Source organism: Mastacembelus armatus, chromosome 10 (genome assembly GCF_900324485.2).
Source record: "Mastacembelus armatus chromosome 10, fMasArm1.2, whole genome shotgun sequence".
In the NCBI taxonomy this organism is placed as follows: Eukaryota; Metazoa; Chordata; class Actinopteri; order Synbranchiformes; family Mastacembelidae; genus Mastacembelus; species Mastacembelus armatus.
Window position 1 is genome coordinate 18,466,282 of NC_046642.1, and position 20,274 is coordinate 18,486,555.

The 20,274-nt window shown below is 40.0% G+C and overlaps 1 protein-coding gene across 1 annotated transcript in view; it reads left to right on the plus strand.

Moving 5' to 3' along the window:
• Positions 1-20,274, plus strand: part of tenm1 (teneurin transmembrane protein 1) — a 152,345-nt gene that overhangs the window by 84,179 nt on the left and 47,892 nt on the right. The window contains exons 9-18 of the mRNA XM_026330036.1: positions 2,312-2,413; positions 3,958-4,152; positions 6,392-6,592; positions 8,512-8,697; positions 8,857-8,886; positions 9,039-9,185; positions 12,493-12,727; positions 13,911-14,030; positions 14,124-14,385; positions 17,494-17,779. Of these exons, the coding sequence (XP_026185821.1) occupies positions 2,312-2,413; positions 3,958-4,152; positions 6,392-6,592; positions 8,512-8,697; positions 8,857-8,886; positions 9,039-9,185; positions 12,493-12,727; positions 13,911-14,030; positions 14,124-14,385; positions 17,494-17,779 (1,764 nt within the window). The remainder of the gene's footprint in view (positions 1-2,311; positions 2,414-3,957; positions 4,153-6,391; positions 6,593-8,511; positions 8,698-8,856; positions 8,887-9,038; positions 9,186-12,492; positions 12,728-13,910; positions 14,031-14,123; positions 14,386-17,493; positions 17,780-20,274) is intronic.

Here is a 20,274-nt window from a genome sequence, read left to right on the forward strand (position 1 = left end):
TGACGCTGAGTAGGACAGAAAATTGCCTGCACTTATGCTGATATACTATAATATTTGCTGATATATCTATACATTATACTCTGCAGTCTTTTCTCTGGCCATCGTATAACTGGGTCGCACACAGTAGTGTGGAGAATTGGCTGAAACATCATTATGTGGACACAAATGGAATTTTCAATCTTATTTTGTCTATTTTGTATTGAAAAACAGCAGTAAATTCAGGTAACACCTGTTTTTTTTCCCCCTCCTCCACTGTTACTGACATTTACTTGTTACCCACAAAAGATCTGGCTTAATGATTTCTACCATTTTTCCATCTCCACTCCAGCCCCATCTTTTTTCATTCTACTCACTGGTGCTTTCTGCAGCACTATTAATTATGCATAATTGCTATACTTTACCTGTCCTCACTCTTTTAAATATTATATCTTTTACGCAACAGCCAGCAAAGCATGAGAAAAAAAAGTGGCATGTAGATACCTGGAACTTTGAACAGAATGATAAACACTAAAGGTGGTTAGCTAGCAGCACCATACTTCTAGTTAGCTGAGCATTTTTCATAAATTCATAAAGCCCAAGGGTCATAAAGCATGGCTGAAACTTTACGGGTTCATAAAGTACAATTGGATCGCTTATTTGACCAATCAGATCACTTGGCTGGAAGCACCCATTTTATAATAGCATTTAACTGCAATAACTTATGGCATGAGTGAATACTAATGGGAAAGGGTTTAGTCAGTGGAAAGAACCCAGTTGATGTTTCATGGATGCTCATGCACGTGCACACACACACACACACACACACACACACACACACACACACACACATTATATACAGTGACAACTAAAGAAATGGCTCTTCATACGTTACCTGTTAATTACCTGGAGATTTTTATGGTTGAGAGATTGACCTAAAAGATACAGAGCTGATATCACTATTACAGCCCTGCACCTCACAGCCCCATCACCTTTTGCCAGATCACTCAGGGCCCTTGGATTAAAAGGCACTTTGTGACCTTGCAGATGAGTTTTTGTTCATAGCATGTGTCAGGCGCCAGATACAATATTTGTGTACGTGAGGCTTTTTTTGAGAATGAGAAAGAGACGCATATGGAAAGGTTTGTGAGTCCTTCTGACTGTGTGGGAGAAGAGATGATTGCCACTTCTTCTCTCCATCAGTGTGACGATGACAGGTGATGGAGGTGAAAATGACTTTGGTTTCTGTAGTGATGCGCTGCTGTGCAGGATAACGCTGTGCTGCCGGCTACTGGCAGGGCCTGTCTCATTAGCATGTGTCACACGCTCCTCAAGGCGGGTGTCACATAATAACTTTGCACGCATGTGTTTGTAAATGTGTGTGTCTGCAATCCATACGACTGAAGGATTTGTCATCCATGCTCCCTGAACAGAGTGAGCCAGGGGACTGCAGTGGTTTGACTCTGGAGTCGATCTCCATTCAGAGGAGCTGAGCAGAACGGCACAGGGTCAAATAAAGGATGACATCCTTGACATCTGTTTTAATTACTCTATCTAGATGAGATGTAGCTCACCTGGCACAAGGCAACCAGTAACACAGTTCAGTTCCCTAACTCTGCCACCTTCTGGATCCTTCTCTACCAGAATCTTCCATTTCAAGGAGAGTCGACAGAGCTCAGTGGCTTATATAATGATCTAAAAGCATAGAAGTGCTCTCTCACTTTATCTTTGCCATGCTGTCTGTGCCCAAAGAATAAGATCTGAAATGATGGACATATCAATGGGAGAAAAGAAGACTGGTAAAAAGGAGGCAGCTAATTGAAGTCTGATGGAGGAAAATGATGATGCATATAGCCTACAGAAGGACATGATAAAACACGTGTACTGAGATGTGACGAAGCAATAGTGAGAACAAGAGAGTGTAGCTACTGTAGGAAGCAGGACTAGCCATTCACCACTAACTTGTGCACTTAAAGTGTCAGATTTTATGCCGTTCAGTGTCGTTCCAAACTGTGTCAGTGTTTGTTGATTAAGCCTTGATGTTTGCAAATTTGCACACAGTGTGTTTCCAACCTGTAATGCAGTATAATGTGCTTAGTGCTACTGAGTGTGAGTGAGTGCTTGGCCCTTCCCCAGAGAGTGATAGCAGCTGGATCAGACTAATCTAATATAGCCTCTGTGTCTGGGGAGTCATCCATTGCTTATCAGATCTCTCATTCAATAACAGAGGGCTATGCCAGTTTATGGAGTTACATGTGGAATATTTTCAAATGTTGTGTTTTTTTCTTTGCCAAGTGTCTGATTTGTGAATGTATGTATGTGTCTGGTTGTGCAGACTCAATGGATGGTTGCTCCACAGACTGTAATGGAAATGGAGAGTGTGTGGCAGGACACTGTCACTGCTTTGCTGGATTTCTGGGTCCTGACTGTGCCAAAGGTGAGTAGGTGCTATTCTACAGAATATAATCCAACAATTCAACGAATAAAAAGAACAAGCCCAACAATGTTTGAGTCTTTCTCGGAATACTGAACTCCTTCCTACACTGCCTGTAACACTCAGTCTGTAATTCCTACTGAAATGGGTAATTTTTTTTTTCTCAGTTTCTTTCTAAACTGCTGGGCTGTGTAATTTTTACCAAACAACACTCAAACAGGATGAAAAGTGCATTTGCATGAGTGGATCTGTCTGGTGCAATAGTACCAATACTTTCCACCTGTGAGAAAGAAGCCTTATCCCATTTATCCCACATTATCACCAATTCTGGTTTATCAACTGTCAATACTCTTACTTTCCTGCAAGGCTGTGTCACATTAAAAGTTTTACAGTGGCTCAAATAGTACACCTCTTGACTGGTAGACTTTTAATTTGAAATGTTTTATTGACAGCACTTTTAACAGCGATTAAATGATGGTTGGACTACACAGATAAAACACATTAGTTATTAGTGATTTATTAACAGTAAGAAAATTATAAAACAATATAATCCTTTCACTGCAACTTTTCTCTTCCCCCTTTTCTTTCATTTTTTTCTTCCTTAGTCTACCACCCTTCTTCTCTATCCCGCGTTCTCACTCTTTTTCTCTGTCTTTTATAAAATTGTTGCAGTTGTATCTGTCTCGTGTAAAAACAGGTGATATGATATCATATCCTATGATTTATTTATGCTTATCATTTATTCATACATTTCTCTCATCTTTGCTCATTTGCTTGTGTTATAATATTCTCTGTTTGAAAAGTTAGACAGCAAGTTTTTGGCAAGACTGGTAAAAAGTAAGCGAATACATTACTGTTGGCACAGAGTGTTAGATTTAACAAAAGATCAAACAAACACATAACATATGCCTGCATGCATGGACGCACCAGGCCTTCATTGCAAATTATCCCAGAAAAAAAGGCATGGGCTCTGGATCATCTTCCTAATCCATTTGAAGTCTCAAGCTGCCATACCTGCACCAATGAGGAGGAGCTGGGTGTAACTGTCAGTGCAGCATCAGACACTCACACACTTTATTTTACCTGGCTGTCATTATATTAGCCACACAGTTCTCCATCTCTGCATGGAGATAGCTTTGCTTTCCAGCTTCATTCTGTAAACCCCTAATGCTCTCTTTCTTAATCTTCCGTTTTCACGGCCTGTTCAGAGTGAGTGAGGTGACGTTGGAGGGATTTTCTACAATTTCTGGGTTGCCACGGTAGCCGGGCTCAGGTGGTGCTTGAGTAAATTGAAACAGCATGAGGGATAAGCTGGGGAGTGTGTATGTGCGTGTGTCTGTGTGTGTGTGTGTATGAGAAGTAGAGGGAAACAGAGGCTGCTTGAGGATTTGCTGAATGTGCACACTAGCTGAGATAAGAGAGCGTAGCCCCACTCATGGTAGGTTACTGTGGTCTCTCAGCTAATATACTGCAGCACTGCGCGCGTGTGTCTTTGCATGTGTGTACTACTGCGTACATGGGTGTAATCTGCATTTTTCCTGTTGCAGATTCATGCCCCGTGCTGTGCAGCGGTAATGGCGTGTATGAGAAAGGAAGGTGTGTGTGCCTGGCAGGGTGGAAGGGGGCAGAGTGTAATGTGGAAGAAGGTCAGTGTATCGACCCCACCTGCTCTAACCATGGCTCCTGCATCCAGGGAATCTGCATATGTAGTCCAGCCTACAAGGGGGTTAACTGTGAACAAGGTAAGATGTTATACAGCCTCATAATTTCATTCCATCTGCACAGCAAAATTGACTGCCCCATACACATTTAAACGAATGACTCCGCTATATTTGACAAAGGTAAGCATTAAATTTAAAGCTGCACTAATCAATAGTTTTATATTGATAATAGATCAAATGACCGTGTCCCTCACAGTGACAAACACAAAGAAAATTATCATTCAACTCTGCAGACAACATCAGCTATACAGAGTGCTTTAATTAAGTCATTTTTAATTTCTGTAGCCCAAAATCACAAAGGGCTTTACAATAAGTACAACATATAACACCCTCTATCATTAGACCATCCGTTCAGCTAAGGGAAAAACTCTTTGAGGCTATAGAGGCAGATATTCTCGGGATGTTTTTTAGAGAACCATCAGCCATGCCTTTGTGTCCTTATCCCCATGCTGCATGAACAAAGATTTGATTCATCACAAAATGTTTTTTTGATGCCTCAAAGAGGAAGCAATTATCAGACATAAAGAAGTAAACATAGTGCAGTGTTTAGGAACCAATTTCCCTCAGGAGTTGGTAGAGATAGACACAGAGGTAAAAGTAGACTTCCATCCACCAGATAATGGAGACACGTCATTATAACAGATGTCAGTGGAACTTAATGTCTAATGTATATGTAAATAGGTTATTCTATGCTAATGTAACAACTTTAGCCATAACAACTTTAAAGTGTGATAATGTGTCAGTGTTGTGTTTTCTGCTTGTTCAGTTGAGCCTGAGTAGCAAATAATCGATGAATTCAATTTTTATAATGAATTTTAGCTTTGAACCTAATTAACATAATTTGTATTAATTGGGTTAAATGAAAACACATCTACCATAGATACACCTCTTTTTGTCAGTTTCATAATTTGACAGTGTCAGTGACAAACTGAGGTGCACAGAAATTATCCTGTATATTGCTAGAATCTGCAGAACATTCACTCTTCAGTGATAGCAGTAGATGTCAAGCAAGGATAATTTTCCATAAATCCAACGTGAAATCTTATAAAAAACACTTCTCCTACTTCAGATGCAACACCCTGCATCTTCATTTCACATCATGTTGAGATTTTTGCTGCTTTTTGTCATTGTTGTCTGTGCATCCATAGTTAAAGCTCAAACACGAGCCTGACTTTTCATGGGGCAAATTCACCAAAACAAAAGCTTATTGACTGGGTCCATACCAACTTTGGATGTGCCATTTACATCAACCAAGGCATGATAGGAATGCTGGATACAAAAACTCTTATTTATATTCATGCCAGCAAGAACCAAGAAAAACTGTAGGAATAGGTATGTTTTTTGTGTCCAATATCAGTACATTTTGTGACAGGACTAAAACATGGGACTTGTTGTCAACATGGCTCTTATTAACTGGTCCCTGGAGCTCTGTTCGTTTCTATATCCATTTATATGCAGAGTTTTGAAAAAAGTGTCTTTAAAGCATAGAACAGGCAAACTTTGATACAGTTTCAAAATAGCATCAAACTTTTTTTTTCCTAGAACAAACAGCAACAAGGTAACTTATTCTGAAAATAACAAATCATTGTGTGTCTCCACTGTATGCTTTATATAGTGTACAAACCGTCAAAAGTTTAGATAAAGGAAATGAAAAGCAAGCAGAATGATCTTGGCACCTCACAATGGTGCAGGAGACCAGCCTTAGACTGCAGCTGTCCACTGTAAAACCAGCCATTAAATTAGGAAAAACAAACAAAGCCATGATATTTAATACAATTATGATGTTACACTTGATCATAACCTGATGGCACAGCTGTTCTAGACCACCCTGCTGTTGCCGTCACTATCTGGGCCTGCAGTGACTGAATCAGATGTTTGACCTTGAGCGGCGGAGCTCAGCTGAGCTGTGCTGAACTATGCTGAGCTTTGGCTCGGCACTCAGAGCTTTAATTACACACACTAACATAGCGTAGCGCAGACCACCCTGACACACACACACACACAGACAAACCAACCCATTTTACCCGTTATCAAAGCCTCAGTTCTAAGTGTCCTATGAAGTGTAATGTTGTGGAACAGATACAGGGACTGTAGCTAGGGTGGTTAACTCCTGGATGGGATGCAAAGAACACTGCTTTCATACTCGGTGAACTGATGATTATAATAAGAGCCCCCCACCCAACCCCCACCCACCCATTCACTGCCACTCTCCACCTCTGACTCATTCTTGCTTTTGCTTCCATCCTCCCTCCATCTGCAGTGGACTGTGTAGACCCTCAGTGTGGCGGGCATGGCGTGTGCGTGCGCGGGGAGTGCGTGTGCTCAGCTGGCTGGACAGGAGTGAGCTGTGATGACCCGCTGCCACCCTGTCAGGAGCAGTGTTCAGGACATGGCACCTATCTCCCTGAGTCAGACACCTGTGCCTGCCAGCCCAACTGGACGGGACCAGACTGCTACACTGGTAAGACCTGAGGATTATTTTTCACATGCAGAAAAAAACCACCCAAACATGCAACTACACACTACTAGTTTGCCAGTGTTTTTATTGCGTGCATGGTCTTGCCAGATGCTATTTTCTGGGGATTTGATAGACATGAGAGAGAAATATGGAGTGGGGGCATTCAATGAAATGTGTGTGTGTGTGTGTGTGTGTGTGTGTGTGTGTGTGTGTGTGTGTGTGTGTGTGTGTGTGTGTGTGTGTGTGTGTGTGTGAGGGTGTGTGTGTGTGTGTGTGTGTTTTGAACGTGTGTGATTGCACTCTCTTCATGCTGTGCGTAAATGAGATTTCCCCTCATGACTCTCAGCAGCACTCTGGAGTCCCCCCTTTTCCCCAACCTTACAGCAGTCCTCACTTTACTGTGCATTTATACTGTAACACACACATGCTCATGCATACACACATTCCCCTCAACTAAACGAGAGGGAAAAAGCAATAGGAGGAAAAGAGGACCACTATAATCACTTTGCTGCGAGGCCTTTCAGAGACTGCTAGTCTGAGGAATATTCAGTTTGGCATTTAAAAGCTTGCTGATGTTTATTGCATATCCATTCATACACTAAAAATTTGTTACTGCTTGATTGATTTATAAATATTGTTCAAAAGTATTATCTGCATCTATGACTACTTCAGCTTTTTTTCTGCACCCAGTAAACCAGATTGACTATAAATAGAGAGCAATTTTACAGTGATTAAAAAGAAAAGGCAGCAAGTTCGCCATTGTAGTAGACAAGTATAGCATGTGTACTCTGGGGTACACAAGTGTACAGTGCAGTACTCTGAAGTACACAGTGTCCTTGTCCTTGCAGTGTACGCTGACAGAGAGGAAAATAGCATTCATAAGAAGTGACTTTCCACCACAGTAACCTAACACTTGTTTTGGGAAGGATCCGCTTTACCATATACACTACACTGATGATTTGAAAGGCAATTGTCATTAGCTCCTGCTCTCAGGGGTATTCATGCCTTATTATAGTGATATGGCCCATGATAATGATCGACCATAGCTGAATATCTCAGATATGAGTGGTCTCTCTCTACCTGCCAGGCTTTTAATCAAAAGGACCCAGCAATTCTGCATCCTGGTCCTGCTGAAGCATAGCTAACCTAATGTAATTCTAATAGAGAGCTGAAAAACTCTCCAACTTTAATCCACTTTTTCCTCCTTCCCCATGCTATGTATATTTAAATTGAAATAACTTTTTACTGCAGCTGGATAAGTAGTCTTTGTGTGCCTCCAGCACTTTGGTCTCTTTACTGATGGATGAGGCTTTCCTTCTGTAGAGAGGCAGAGCGTTAGATGGTGAGGAGAGCACAGAAAAGCACAGAAAAGGGGAAAGACAAAAAGGGGAGGGAAGATTTTAAAAAGGATGTTGCCAGATGAGAGAGGGAGGGGAGGGGATACAGAAAAGAGACAGAGATGAAGAGATGAAGAAAGAGAAGGGGTATTATAATGCTCACCAAATCTGATCAAAATGTCAGAAAAGAATAATCGAGCTGAATTAGAGTCCCTGTAGTTTAAATATGCGGTGCAAATACAAATCATTTGGCTGTTATTATGAGTCTCTTCACTCTTCTCCTTCTTCAGGGAGCTCAGCTATTAGAGGTGGGAAGATTTTGTATTGTGAGAAAGTAGACTTTTTAGTCTCTGAGGTTATCCGCTTCCACCGGTTGTTTTTTCTTTCTCTCACCTATATCCGATGGCTCACCCCGAATTCTGAATTTTCTTTACTCTGTTCTCTCACCCCATGTCCCCTGTGCCTCTTTTACTTTTTTCTTTCTTCCAATGCTCAATTCCTCCATCTGTTCCACTCCCTCTCATTCTCTCTTCTCACACTTACACATTTTTTTCTCACGCATATCCCCACCCACCTGTTCGGCAGAGCTGTGCCCAGTGCCATGTGGCAGCCATGGTGTTTGCTCAGAGGGCCAGTGCCAGTGCGAAGAGGGTTGGATTGGCGCTGCATGCGACCAAAGAGCATGCCATCCTCGCTGCGAAGAACATGGCCAGTGCCACGATGGGACATGCATCTGCCAGCCTGGCTGGGAGGGAGAGCACTGTAACATTGGTGAGCGATGTGTTAGTCCATGTGGGATTGTTTAGTTATTCCATGTGATATTTAGATTAGTATGATTATTAGGATATAAAAAAAAAAGGTGTCGCTGGGATCACTCTCATTTACTATTCTACCAATTCATCCAGTTTTTTCACTGCTTTTTCCCCACAGTTACTCATGATTTGGACGTCGTAGTGAAAGGTGATTTATCTTTATTTAGTGTTTAAATTTCATATTGAGCCCTTCCAACAAGCCAATGACAATTGCCAAAAATGTGTGTGTGTGTGTGTGTGTGTGTGTTTGTGTGTGTGCGTGCGCGTGCACATGTGCATTTCGGAAACACACCTTTTCAGATGGCTGCCCAGGTTTGTGCAGTGGGCATGGACGCTGTACCCTGGAGCAGAGCGGCTGGCGTTGTGTCTGCCAGGCTGGATGGAGTGGGCCTGGATGCAGCGTTGTCATGGAAACTGACTGCAGTGATGGAACAGACAACGACGGAGGTGACATTCTACCATCATCTATCATTTTATATCTCTTTTTTCTCTTTCTTACCACTTTTCTTCCACTCTTCCTGGCAGATTGTACTTTCCTTTCCATTACTTCCCCTCCTGTTTCTCCTACTGAAAAATCTGTCTCATTGTTCCTCCCCTTCATCCCTCCATGCTGTCCCAGTCCTGCTGAGACTCCTGGAGATTCCTGCTGGTCATTATTATATTGGAAATGTATTTGTGTGTGTGAGTCTGTGTGTGTGTGTGTGTGTGTGTGTGTGTGCGTGCACAAATGTATTTGTCTGCTTTTCTTCTTATCACAGCAAAATGTCTAATATGCATACCACCCACTAGGATAAAAGGCACTCAGAAATTTTCACAAGTCTAAATACAGCAAACCATGCTGCTTCTTTTTCTGCTTCTTTGGTTGTGGGGTGTTTGGTGACAGGTGAGAGGTGTGTGTCGCTCAGACTCATAGCTGTGTTTTTCTATCCTCAGGTGAAGTGATAAGAAAGCAACATTTCAGCAGTAGCAGGAGCTGTGTTCATTACTGTCATTTCCTCACTATTTCAATCTCATCTACAGTTCTTCACCTCTTTATAGAATGTAGTACAATGTTTTCACCTTTATACTCCATCAAATATCCATTATGGACATGGCTGTTAAGCCACTGCTGTAATCCATCATTGGAAAAAAAAAATAGCTTCCTTGTTTGTGTGTGTGTGTGTGTTTTGTCATTTCTGAGTGCTGTTTGAATCAGTGCACACAGCAGTGGGAAACCTCAAACATACATACATAGTTTTTTGTAGTCACTTTTTCTTGTGCGGGGTGCTGATAGCTGCAATGTAACCTTTTTTCCTGCACATTGTTTACCAAAGCTGCATGACTGACTGAACCAACACTTCAGAAATTCAATGTAGATGGCTGCTCAAAACAGGAATTACAGCCCTCACTCTGGATTATAACCTCAGAGCGATGCAATAAAAAATGTCTTGTGGGCTATAAAATAGGGGTTGAATAAATGGAACGAGTCATAGCAGGACTGTGGCCTTCCAGCAGTATAGGTACTGTTGGCTCTGTTTCCGTATTATAATAAAGGATTATGGCCTGTATGAATTTTCGGAGTATTTCTTGTTATTGATGTGTGTTTAACCTGTGGCATTTAATGAATAAATAATAATTTTAAAAGCATTGTCACACTGCACAGAATAAAATTACACATCGTATATATGACCGTTATTAACTGTGAATTCAATGACACCTTAACCAATTGTTATATTGCTTCCTTTTAAAGGGGAATTCCACTTTTATATGCAAAGATTGCACATGACTGTTCACAATCATTATAAGGAAAATAGGTCATTGTCCAACATTAAATTTAGGCCTTCAATTATGTGTACACTGAAAAGATAATAAAATGTAAATAACAATAACAAGACCAAGACCAATAGACTTAGTACAAAACAATCAAATATTAAAGAGGAGCTATAGCTGAAAACAGAAAACTGCTTACATTAGTACTTCATCCACTGCATTCATCAATTTACTTATACATATTACTCTCCATATGTAGAACAAAAGTAACCCAAATGCTTTTATACAGGTACCGTTTACCTTTAATGTAGTAAGTTGTCTTTTCTGTAGGAGTTATTCTTTCATTTGATTAATTACTAAGCTTTATTTATTCAGTAATTAATAATTTAGGTAATTTAGTTTCCTAGGTTAGCTGTATTTTTTTAAACTGAGCTGTCTGATGTTGCATTATACCGAATGGACAAGTATAACAAGGGCATCAGGTTGATCATCTAACTCTCAGCAAGAAACCAAAGTTATATATACAGAAAGTTGTTTTTGAGTTACATTTTGGGATGTGTATTGGGATTAATAGAAAGGATATCTTAGCTGCATTGAATAAGACCATAGCATTTTTTTTAGGTGAAATCTAATACATTTGCTGTGTTTGATTTAATATAAAAAATTCTCATTATAAGATATGTGGCACTGTATGCAAAAGGAAATTTAATATATTGTATGGCATTGCAGTATATGGTATTAAAATGCTACATGAATAGTGATGAACTTTGTCAAGTGTCTGTATCGTTGGTATTACCATTATGCTGGAGAGCCTTATGGAGAGCATTTACACTTCTGTTATCTTTCTATCCTTCCGCCTCTGTGCACAGCTTTTCAAATGCCATAATTTTCTACCACACAATTCTGCCATCTCCCTTAATTGGCACATATACTATACTAGACTCTCATAGCCTTCTCTCAGAGCAATCTTTTTGTCTCTGAAAATAGACAGAGATGGAAAGATGCTATCACAAGTAATCAGAGAATAAAGAGGAACTTTGAAAAGAGAGTTTCAATTATTCTGCCTGGATGTGAGTGAGAAGTGCATAGTGTTCTTCCTCTTGAAAAAAAAAAAAAAAACAGCATTTATTCCACACACTAGGCAGTCACATCACAAGCAAATACATATTAATATGAATTATATATGTTCAAAACCTGCATTTTACTTCTCTGTTTGTAACCTTTAACAGCCATGCCTGCACAATAAGCTTCGAACTTGTGTATTCTTTTAATGATAGTGACAATAATTTTAGACAATGAAATTCAATTCAATTAATAGCCTGCTTTCAAGTTAGAGTAGTGAATCTTATGGAAATCAACCATTGTGTTATGCTACCTTTGAAGGGGAGGTTATAATAGAATATTGTTGGCCTTTAGCTCTCTGCTCTGTGGTCAGATGCATTTAAATGTCAGCACTGTTTCCTGCCTTTTCAGAAACAGGCTTGAAATAGGAAACACAAATGCCAACCTGACTCCTATTACCTGCTGCCTGGCTTTGTGTCCGTGTCCCATTGTTTACGCTGGACTTTTATGGATCACATTCAAATAATGGTGGTGATTCAGGTCTGATTTATAGCAATAGATGCTGTAATTGTACACCAGTGGCCCCTAATGAATCTTATTTGATTGATACCCATGATAATGATAATACACATGCAGTTCATCTTTGCAGATTAGATCACCCCAGTAGAGTTTCTTACTGGCCAGCGGTGCAAAAGTTATTTCTTGGCAGTTCTGAGCTTTTATGGTGCCGATATATACAGTGCCTTGGCCTTTAGAATAGAAATGTGTTCTCAGCACCTTTGTCACTTAAATCTATTAGATCCTTTATTAACTATATGTAATAAAGATGTTAATGTCTTGCCTATATTAACTGTGTAAATTCAAGTACCCTCTAAACAACTCACATAATATTGTTTGTACATTTTTATTTCATTTACGCAGTTTAACTTCCTGTCCATTTTAGATGGCCTGATGGACTGTGTAGACCCCGACTGCTGTGAGCAGCTGAGCTGTGGCTCTGACCCGCTGTGTCATGGCTCCGCCGACCCATTAGCCCTGTTGCAGCAGAGCCCGCTGACCCCCACCACACCCCCGTCGCCCACCAGCACACACACACACAGCTTCTACCGTCGCATACGCTTCCTCCTTGGCAAAGCGGCCACACACACTCTCCCTGGAGATGTGCCCTTTGATACAAGGTATGTGTTTGTTTACTCTTTGTGTAGACAGGTCCGAATAACTTTGTGTATTAGCTTTGTGTATCTGCACATAAATAGCAGACAACAAAGTAAATACATATGTTTTAATACATTAAGTTGTCCTTTGCTCATTATTTGATGAATGAGAGTGTGTATTTGCACGTGAACGAGGCTTTTCACGTGTCCACATGCCTGTGCTGTCACATGCCTGTGTTTCCCTGGTGATTAGAAGTCACACAGCACATTGTCCTCTGGTGTCAGTACTTGACTACAACTGCAGAGTATTTGTGTGTTTCTTATTAATGCTTAATGTGTCATTCAGTTACACCAGTCGTAAAGGTGTCACCATAAATTTTTCAGTGGCCTCTCACTGCCAACTAAGAGAAGAAATACATCTTGCTGGCATGAGGATGACCTAGAAAGTTTGGTTTGGAAAAAAAAAAAAAAAGTGATGCGTCTTTGAAAAAAATGCATTTTTTTCCCCCTGGTTCACTTGTGGAATAAACAAATAAATTAATTATGTGGCCATTTTTTCAGAGAGAAAATCAATGGCAGCTTTCAGGACAGAAGTAACAAACGGGGCAATGCAGTCAACCAAAGAAACCTCACTATCCTTCATTTATCCCTCTTCTGGAGAAACAGATGGGCTCAGTGAACCTGTGTGTGTGTGCAACACGTTTCTCTCTAGATCTGTCTTCATTTGACCACTTCAGCAATTATTCCAGGATTAAGCGATGTATTTCACATTTTACCTACAAAATCAGGATGAATACTTCAAAGCATAAAGAGGTGTCACTGATAGTTTAAGGGCTATTTGAAGAACAAAACAGCCATTTTGCTGCAGGTAGCACTGTCAGTGTAACATAAATATGATTTGGAAGTTTTGGTTTTTATATGACAGGGTGCTGAAAGTTTTTACTGTTGGTGAGGCTATATTTATGATCCTTGTATCCTGGCAATCTCTGGCAGATTTTTTTATGCTTAAGAACAAAACTGTACTAAGCCGAATAAATACAATTGCGTTTTCTTCATGCACAAGGTCATTTGGCTAGCGCACCACCATATGTCTCTCTCTTTAAACAATAATTATGTTCTCCATCATTGGAAGCCGGTTGTCTCTGCCTCTCTTTGTATATCACCTTTTCTCTTGCTCTCTCCCTGCTTCCCGTCTTTGTTTTGCCAGTCGAGTAGCAGTGATTCGAGGCAACGTTGTGTTGCAGGATGGCTCTCCTCTAGTTGGAGTCAACATTACCTTTCCACAGCATCCTGAGTATGGTTACACTATCAGTAGGCAGGATGGAAGGTACATGCAGAAATATAACATACAGATATTTTTATGTTTCCAGTCCTCCTCCTATCTTCTGCTTTACTCTGCTTTACTCTTGTTTAACTCAAGTTTTGACCTGGTGACCCTGGGCGCGATGTCTGTGACACTGATGTTCCAGCGCCCACCATTCCTCCCACAAACACGCACCATCTGGACACCGAACAACAACTTCTTGGTTCTCGATCAAGTGACCATGTCCAGGGAGGAGGCTGAACCTCCAAAGTGTGACATCAGGAGTGTTTTCAGTCCCTACCCACTGGTCCTGCCCTACCCCCTTCCCAGATACACAGGAGCGTGCGCAGATAAGGGGCCAGCTGTACCTGAGCTACAGGTACAATCTACTAAATGATAACATGTACACAACAGCAAAGCTAACATGCTGATGTTTAACAGGTTCAATAGCAGGTTTACCATATTCATATTACCATATATTATAATGGGAATAGATAAGTATAAGTACATTTTCAAAAAAAGAAATTGTCTATTTGAGTATTTGAAGAAATGTTACTGTAACTACTATGACAAGTTTTTTTTTTTGTTGTTTTTTTTTAACTGAATATTTAAAATTTGAGTTTTAAAGTTCATCCTGAGGGGAACATGCATGTCTAAATGTATTATTGTGACATTGCATCTATTAATTATAAAGATATTTCACTCAAAACCACAAGCATCAACCTGCTGGTGGTTCCAGATTAAAAATCAGGGATTCACTCATGTCAGTAGGATTCATCCTCATAAATGACTGTTCAGAAAATTTCACCCAATCATTATATGGGTAAAAATGCAACAGCAGACTGTTTAAATGTGTACAAATGACAGTGCGTAAGACTGAAACCTACATGCAATTTGTAACAGCTCAGTGACAGCGCAACCTGGTCTCAAAGGATTTTGCATGATGCAAATACAAAATGTGGAAAATGCAAATCTGTGCTCCATTCATACACAAAAAACAAATTAGGTGTGTGAAAGTCAGGTGTGCAGGTCAGACTGATTCAGTGTGACTTCTTTTTTAACTGTGACCAAAGCTCACCCTGAACTTATTGCAGTTCCAACTAAAATTCTTGGTGCAAAGAAAGTTGTTTTGTCTCATTACCTGGACACATGATAGACGGTAGCAAATGTGCAAATATGTGCCAGGATCACACAATCATTTCGTGGCAGAGGAAAGTTTTCATTTGTACATTTTGTTCATATACACGACACACCATCTGCACTTCAAAGTTCAACCTCATTTCACAAGATCTGATGAGACTAGGGTGACATTATCATCGAATCAAAGGAACATTTAACATTCATGACAAATAACACCTAGAAAGCAAAGAGAGTAAATGGAAAAACAGTACTTAGTGTTCTCAGGCAGCTTAGTAACGCCCACTGTGTTTGCCTGTGTTAAAAAATTGAATCAACACTGATTGCTTTTGATGAAAATGCCATCTTAAAGATAATTTGAAAATAATGATTGACTGGAATAACATCTGATTAAATCCAGCTAAAATATTATAGTGGATGAACGAATTTCTTCCTGCAGCTTGTTAGCTGTTTATGGGGTAAAGGACAGCATATATAAATATTTTCTCCTGTAAGATAGATATTATTACTCATCTCTGGGATATTTCCTCTGCTTTAAAACATTTTACTGCTACTCAAGAATCAAACCTACTTAATAACTACCTGACTAATCTCCCATCTACCATTTATTGTCTAAATACTTAAAACATAGTCTTCATCCTACTCAGTATCTCTGTCAGCTGATAATAGTTGCAGTAGATTCCTTTCTGGCTTCAGTCACAATCCTAGCACAGGAACCATTCTGATAAGTGATCTTAAGATCAGTACTGACTGAAAACAAGTTTCTGTTCTTGTACTGCTAAAACTTACAACTGCACCCTTCAACTGCATTTATCATTGTCTACCATTTCATTCTAATTAATGAACCTAGTGGCATCATTGTTTGGCTCTCAAGTGGCTTTGGTCCTGTTTAAAAGATAGGAATTTCTGTGTTTACTTTGGTTATGTTAGTTCAAAACATACAAATATTAGGAACACAGTTATCATCAGGAGATACTTACAATATCAATAAATATCAGTGTACATCTCACTTACATCTAATGATCATAGTTCAGTAGACGAATTGCTAAAATGTATTACTGACATGGATGAAGAGGATTTCAGATGACAAGACATATGTTTACACCTTGAAAACCTGTCAGTGAAAGACAGATAACAGATGAAATCCCATTAATGACATTAAGATAGCTCTTTATCATTTAATCTGCTATCATCAATATAGCACTGTATGTTATATGTTGTGTATTTTATTTAACTGGTATATTGTATATTAGCTCATATTACATATTAGCTTCTATTACATTAATCGTTATGGTCCTTTATTTATTTTCCTTACTTAATTTCTAAACTGTACATATTTAGAAACCTTTTTCTTGTTTGTTATCATTTATAGTTCATTAACCCATCTGTATATGCAGCGCTCCCATTCAGATCTCAGAAGCTAAGCAGGGCTGGGCCTGATTAGTACTTGGATGGAGACCGCCTTGGAAGACCAGGGGCCGTTAGGCTCAGCCACTGAGGTTGCACAGGCCAGTGCGGTCTTAGTGTCTGTACCAAGCTCGAGAAAAACTAGAGGGTTGCGTCAGGAAGGACATCCAGTGTAAAATGTGTGCACTGTGGCAACCTCTAAATGGGAGCAGCCAAAAGGGAGAAAAACAATTAGACCCAAGAATTTCCCTTTGGGTATTAATAAAGCACTCCATCCATCCATCCATCCATCCATCCATCCATCCATCCATCCATCCATCCATCCATCCATCCAAAGAATATATCTAAAGTTAGAGCAGTGCTAAAGTCACCCACTGGTTTCCTGTACTCCATATAGTACCTTTAATGCAAAATGTCTAATTCTCTACAAAGCATTAATTTACCTGGCTCCTGAATATTTAACTGCCTATTCGAAACACGCCATGCTAATTCCGTGGTACAGCCTTCTCAAATTGTGTTAAACACCACTGAAGCAGTTGTTAGTTACTTTGACCCCTTTCTGTGGAAAAACCTTCCTGAGGCCTTGAGAAAAGAGACTAACTTAAGTCATTTTAAAGGTCAACCTTAAAAAGACATTAAGACCTTATTTTCTCAGACTTATGGCTGAATTGTTGTTTTTTTGCCATCTATCCCCATCTGCCTCTATTTCATCATTTTTCTCTTAATGTATGGATGATTTTGACATTTTTCTGTTTTTGAAACACAATGAAAACAAATGTGAAACCTGGAAATGAACAGTGAGTCTGAAAAGTGCTATATAAATTAATGTTATGATTATGACGGTTTATTACACAAATACAAATTAATGTTAAAACACTTTCTTTCCTACATTATTCTTTCTCTTTTCTCATACTTTTCACTCTACTCTCCATCTTCTCCACAGGCAATACAGGAAGAAATTTCAATTCCAGGAGCCTTTGTGAAGTTGAACTATTTGAGCACCCGTGCTGCAGGATACCTCTCTCTATTGCGAATCCTCCTTACACCTCCTTCCCCATCATCCCCCGTCTCCCCGCTGGGCGGGCTGTCCAAGGTGCATGTCCGTGCGTCAGTCCAAGGAAGGTTGTACCAGCGCTGGTACCCTGCTGGGCCTGGCCTGGTCCATAGGCTGGTGTGGAACAAGACCGATGTTTATGGCCAAGAGGTCTGGGGCCTCACTCATGCAACCGGTAGGTAGAATGTGAAATACAATTGGTCTTATTCACAAATGTGTTTCTTATTCTATTTTAAATGTGAGGAAAAATACAAAAGCATCTGAGGTATTCATGTGCCTGCTGACCATGTAATTACAACACTCACGCTTTGAGCTCGACTAGGACATTTGTTACGTATCATCCCCCCTCTCGCTCTCCCTCCTCATTTTCCTCTTCTCTCTGTAATGTCCCGGTGGACTAAGGACAAATGTCCCAGAAAAAAATAAAAATACAAAGAAAACATTTGGGCCATGGAAAATGTGCAAACTACTGATTAGTTCTTACTCACATGAGTTACAGATAATAAAAGGACATAATGAAAATGATCTCTTAAAAAGCAGTTGTAAAGGTTCTCATTAAGCCTCACTACGGACATTGCCATGTGCAAAGTGTGGAAGCATAGGACAAATAACACCATCACTAATCCTGTACCGACATTTAACAGTATTCATGATAATCTCCAATAGAAGCTGTAGTGTTTATCTTTTTGCATGTGTGTGTGTGACGAAATGTATGTTATATAAAGTGATTAAAGACAGTTTTATTTGTATCGAGTTGTAAGAAATTGTGTGATATTCCATCACTGATGTGGACTAGTGACTCAAATAAACATTTTGCTTATTCGCTTTCTTGCCAAGACTTAGATTAAACGATCAATACCACTCTCATGTCTGGGCATAAAATATAGAGCTGGACCCAGGAGGCAATTAGCTTAGAAAGTAAGCAGGGGAAAACCACTAACCTGGTTCTATTGATAGTTTAAAAAAATATTAACCTCTAAAACTCACGGTTATATCTTTTGTAATATAGAATTATATTATGAACATAAAGTGGTAAAACAACAATTGTGGTTTTACGGTAAGGTGTAAATATTTCTTGGCGAACACCTTGAGGTTGCCAAGCAATGAGCTGAGACTCCAACACTGTGTCTACACAGAAGCCATGCAGCAGGCGAGCAGAGCAGCAGCAGGCGTTCCAGCAACACTGCTGAGTTGTGGCTTACCTGTTCTGGAAGAGCTCAAAGCCCTCGCACAGACATTGTAGCTGGGTGTGTAAAACACGGGAAAAAAGATTTGGAGCATAAAATATGTGCCAGACTGTGTTTACGTACATATGGCGCAAGTAAAACACAGGCCATTACTGTGTAGAGACTCAAAAAGGAAGTGCATCTGTTCAGTCAGATGGACAACTAAAAATGTGACTGAAAAAATGTACACCGTAAATCCTGACATGTCAGCTATTGTTCGTCAGTTGTTATAGCATGTTGCACCCCATATCACCGCAAGTTGTTGTTTTAACACTGGATCCCAGAACATTGAACTATTCCTTAAAACGGGGATCAGGTTTCAGTGGGAAATAGATCAGTACAGCTTAGTCTGAGCAGCATTAGGATTTCCAGACAGGATTATCACTTCTCAAGCTTTAAGTTTTGATCAGCTGTGCCAAACTCTTTGTTTATATCCAACGAGAGACGTTTTGACATGCTCCCTGTATGTTGTTGACGGACAGTTAAAGTGGATGGAGTGAGCATCTCAACAGTGAGCAATTTACATGCTGTCGCCACCTTTTTCCAAACCTGCAGCACTGACAGTGGAGGCGACAGAGTTGCATTGAAGAGGAGGAATAAGAGGATAGATGATTTTACAAACACGATGTGGAGTAAGTGACAGTAAAGATATCATCTGCAGTAGCAGGAGCATACTGTAGCACTTCTGGAGAGTTATCACAGAACTGACTCTATGGAGAAAAATGTGTAGATATGCTAAATACAGATCTGTGTTTGGAAAGTTGTTGTGAATGTGGCCAATTGTCTCTTTTAATCCAGTACCCTCTCTTTTGTGCATGACAGATATACTGAATGTATAACTGTTACTTTTATTGCACTTTTTGTTTGTTATGGCAAAAATAGCCATTTTAAAGATGCCATACAGGCTTAAACCTCTGAACTCTATATTGGTAGTTTGAGAGATAATGTTTCCACTACAATATCTATGGAAGGCTGAAGACAAACAGTGGAGCTGCGAGAGAGAGCTTTTCATAAGTACTGAGATATCGCAGGCGCACCAGAAGCTTTGTCCACTCGAGTGTATGGTCTCACACACAGATTGCATCTTTCCATCCCCAGGCCTTGTCTGTCCTCTTGATCCATCCACTCTGTTCCTTATCTAGTATAGCACTATTTCATTTGCTCCATCTCTCTCTCAATCTTTCACTTTTTCACAACTCAAATTATCCTATTTTTTTATTTATTCTGGTTTACTAAGCCACCTCTCACCCTGCCCTCCTTACCCTATTCCTTCACCCCATATCTTCCTCTACCCGCACACTGTTTTCGTGTTCCTGTCGTCTTTTGAACTTTTTTCTTCACGCCCCACCTTGTTATTTTCTCCATTCTCTCTGATCTCCTGTTACATCTCTCCTTTCGTTCTCTGCCCTCCCTTGTTCTCACTTCTCTACACATGTTTTCCCCT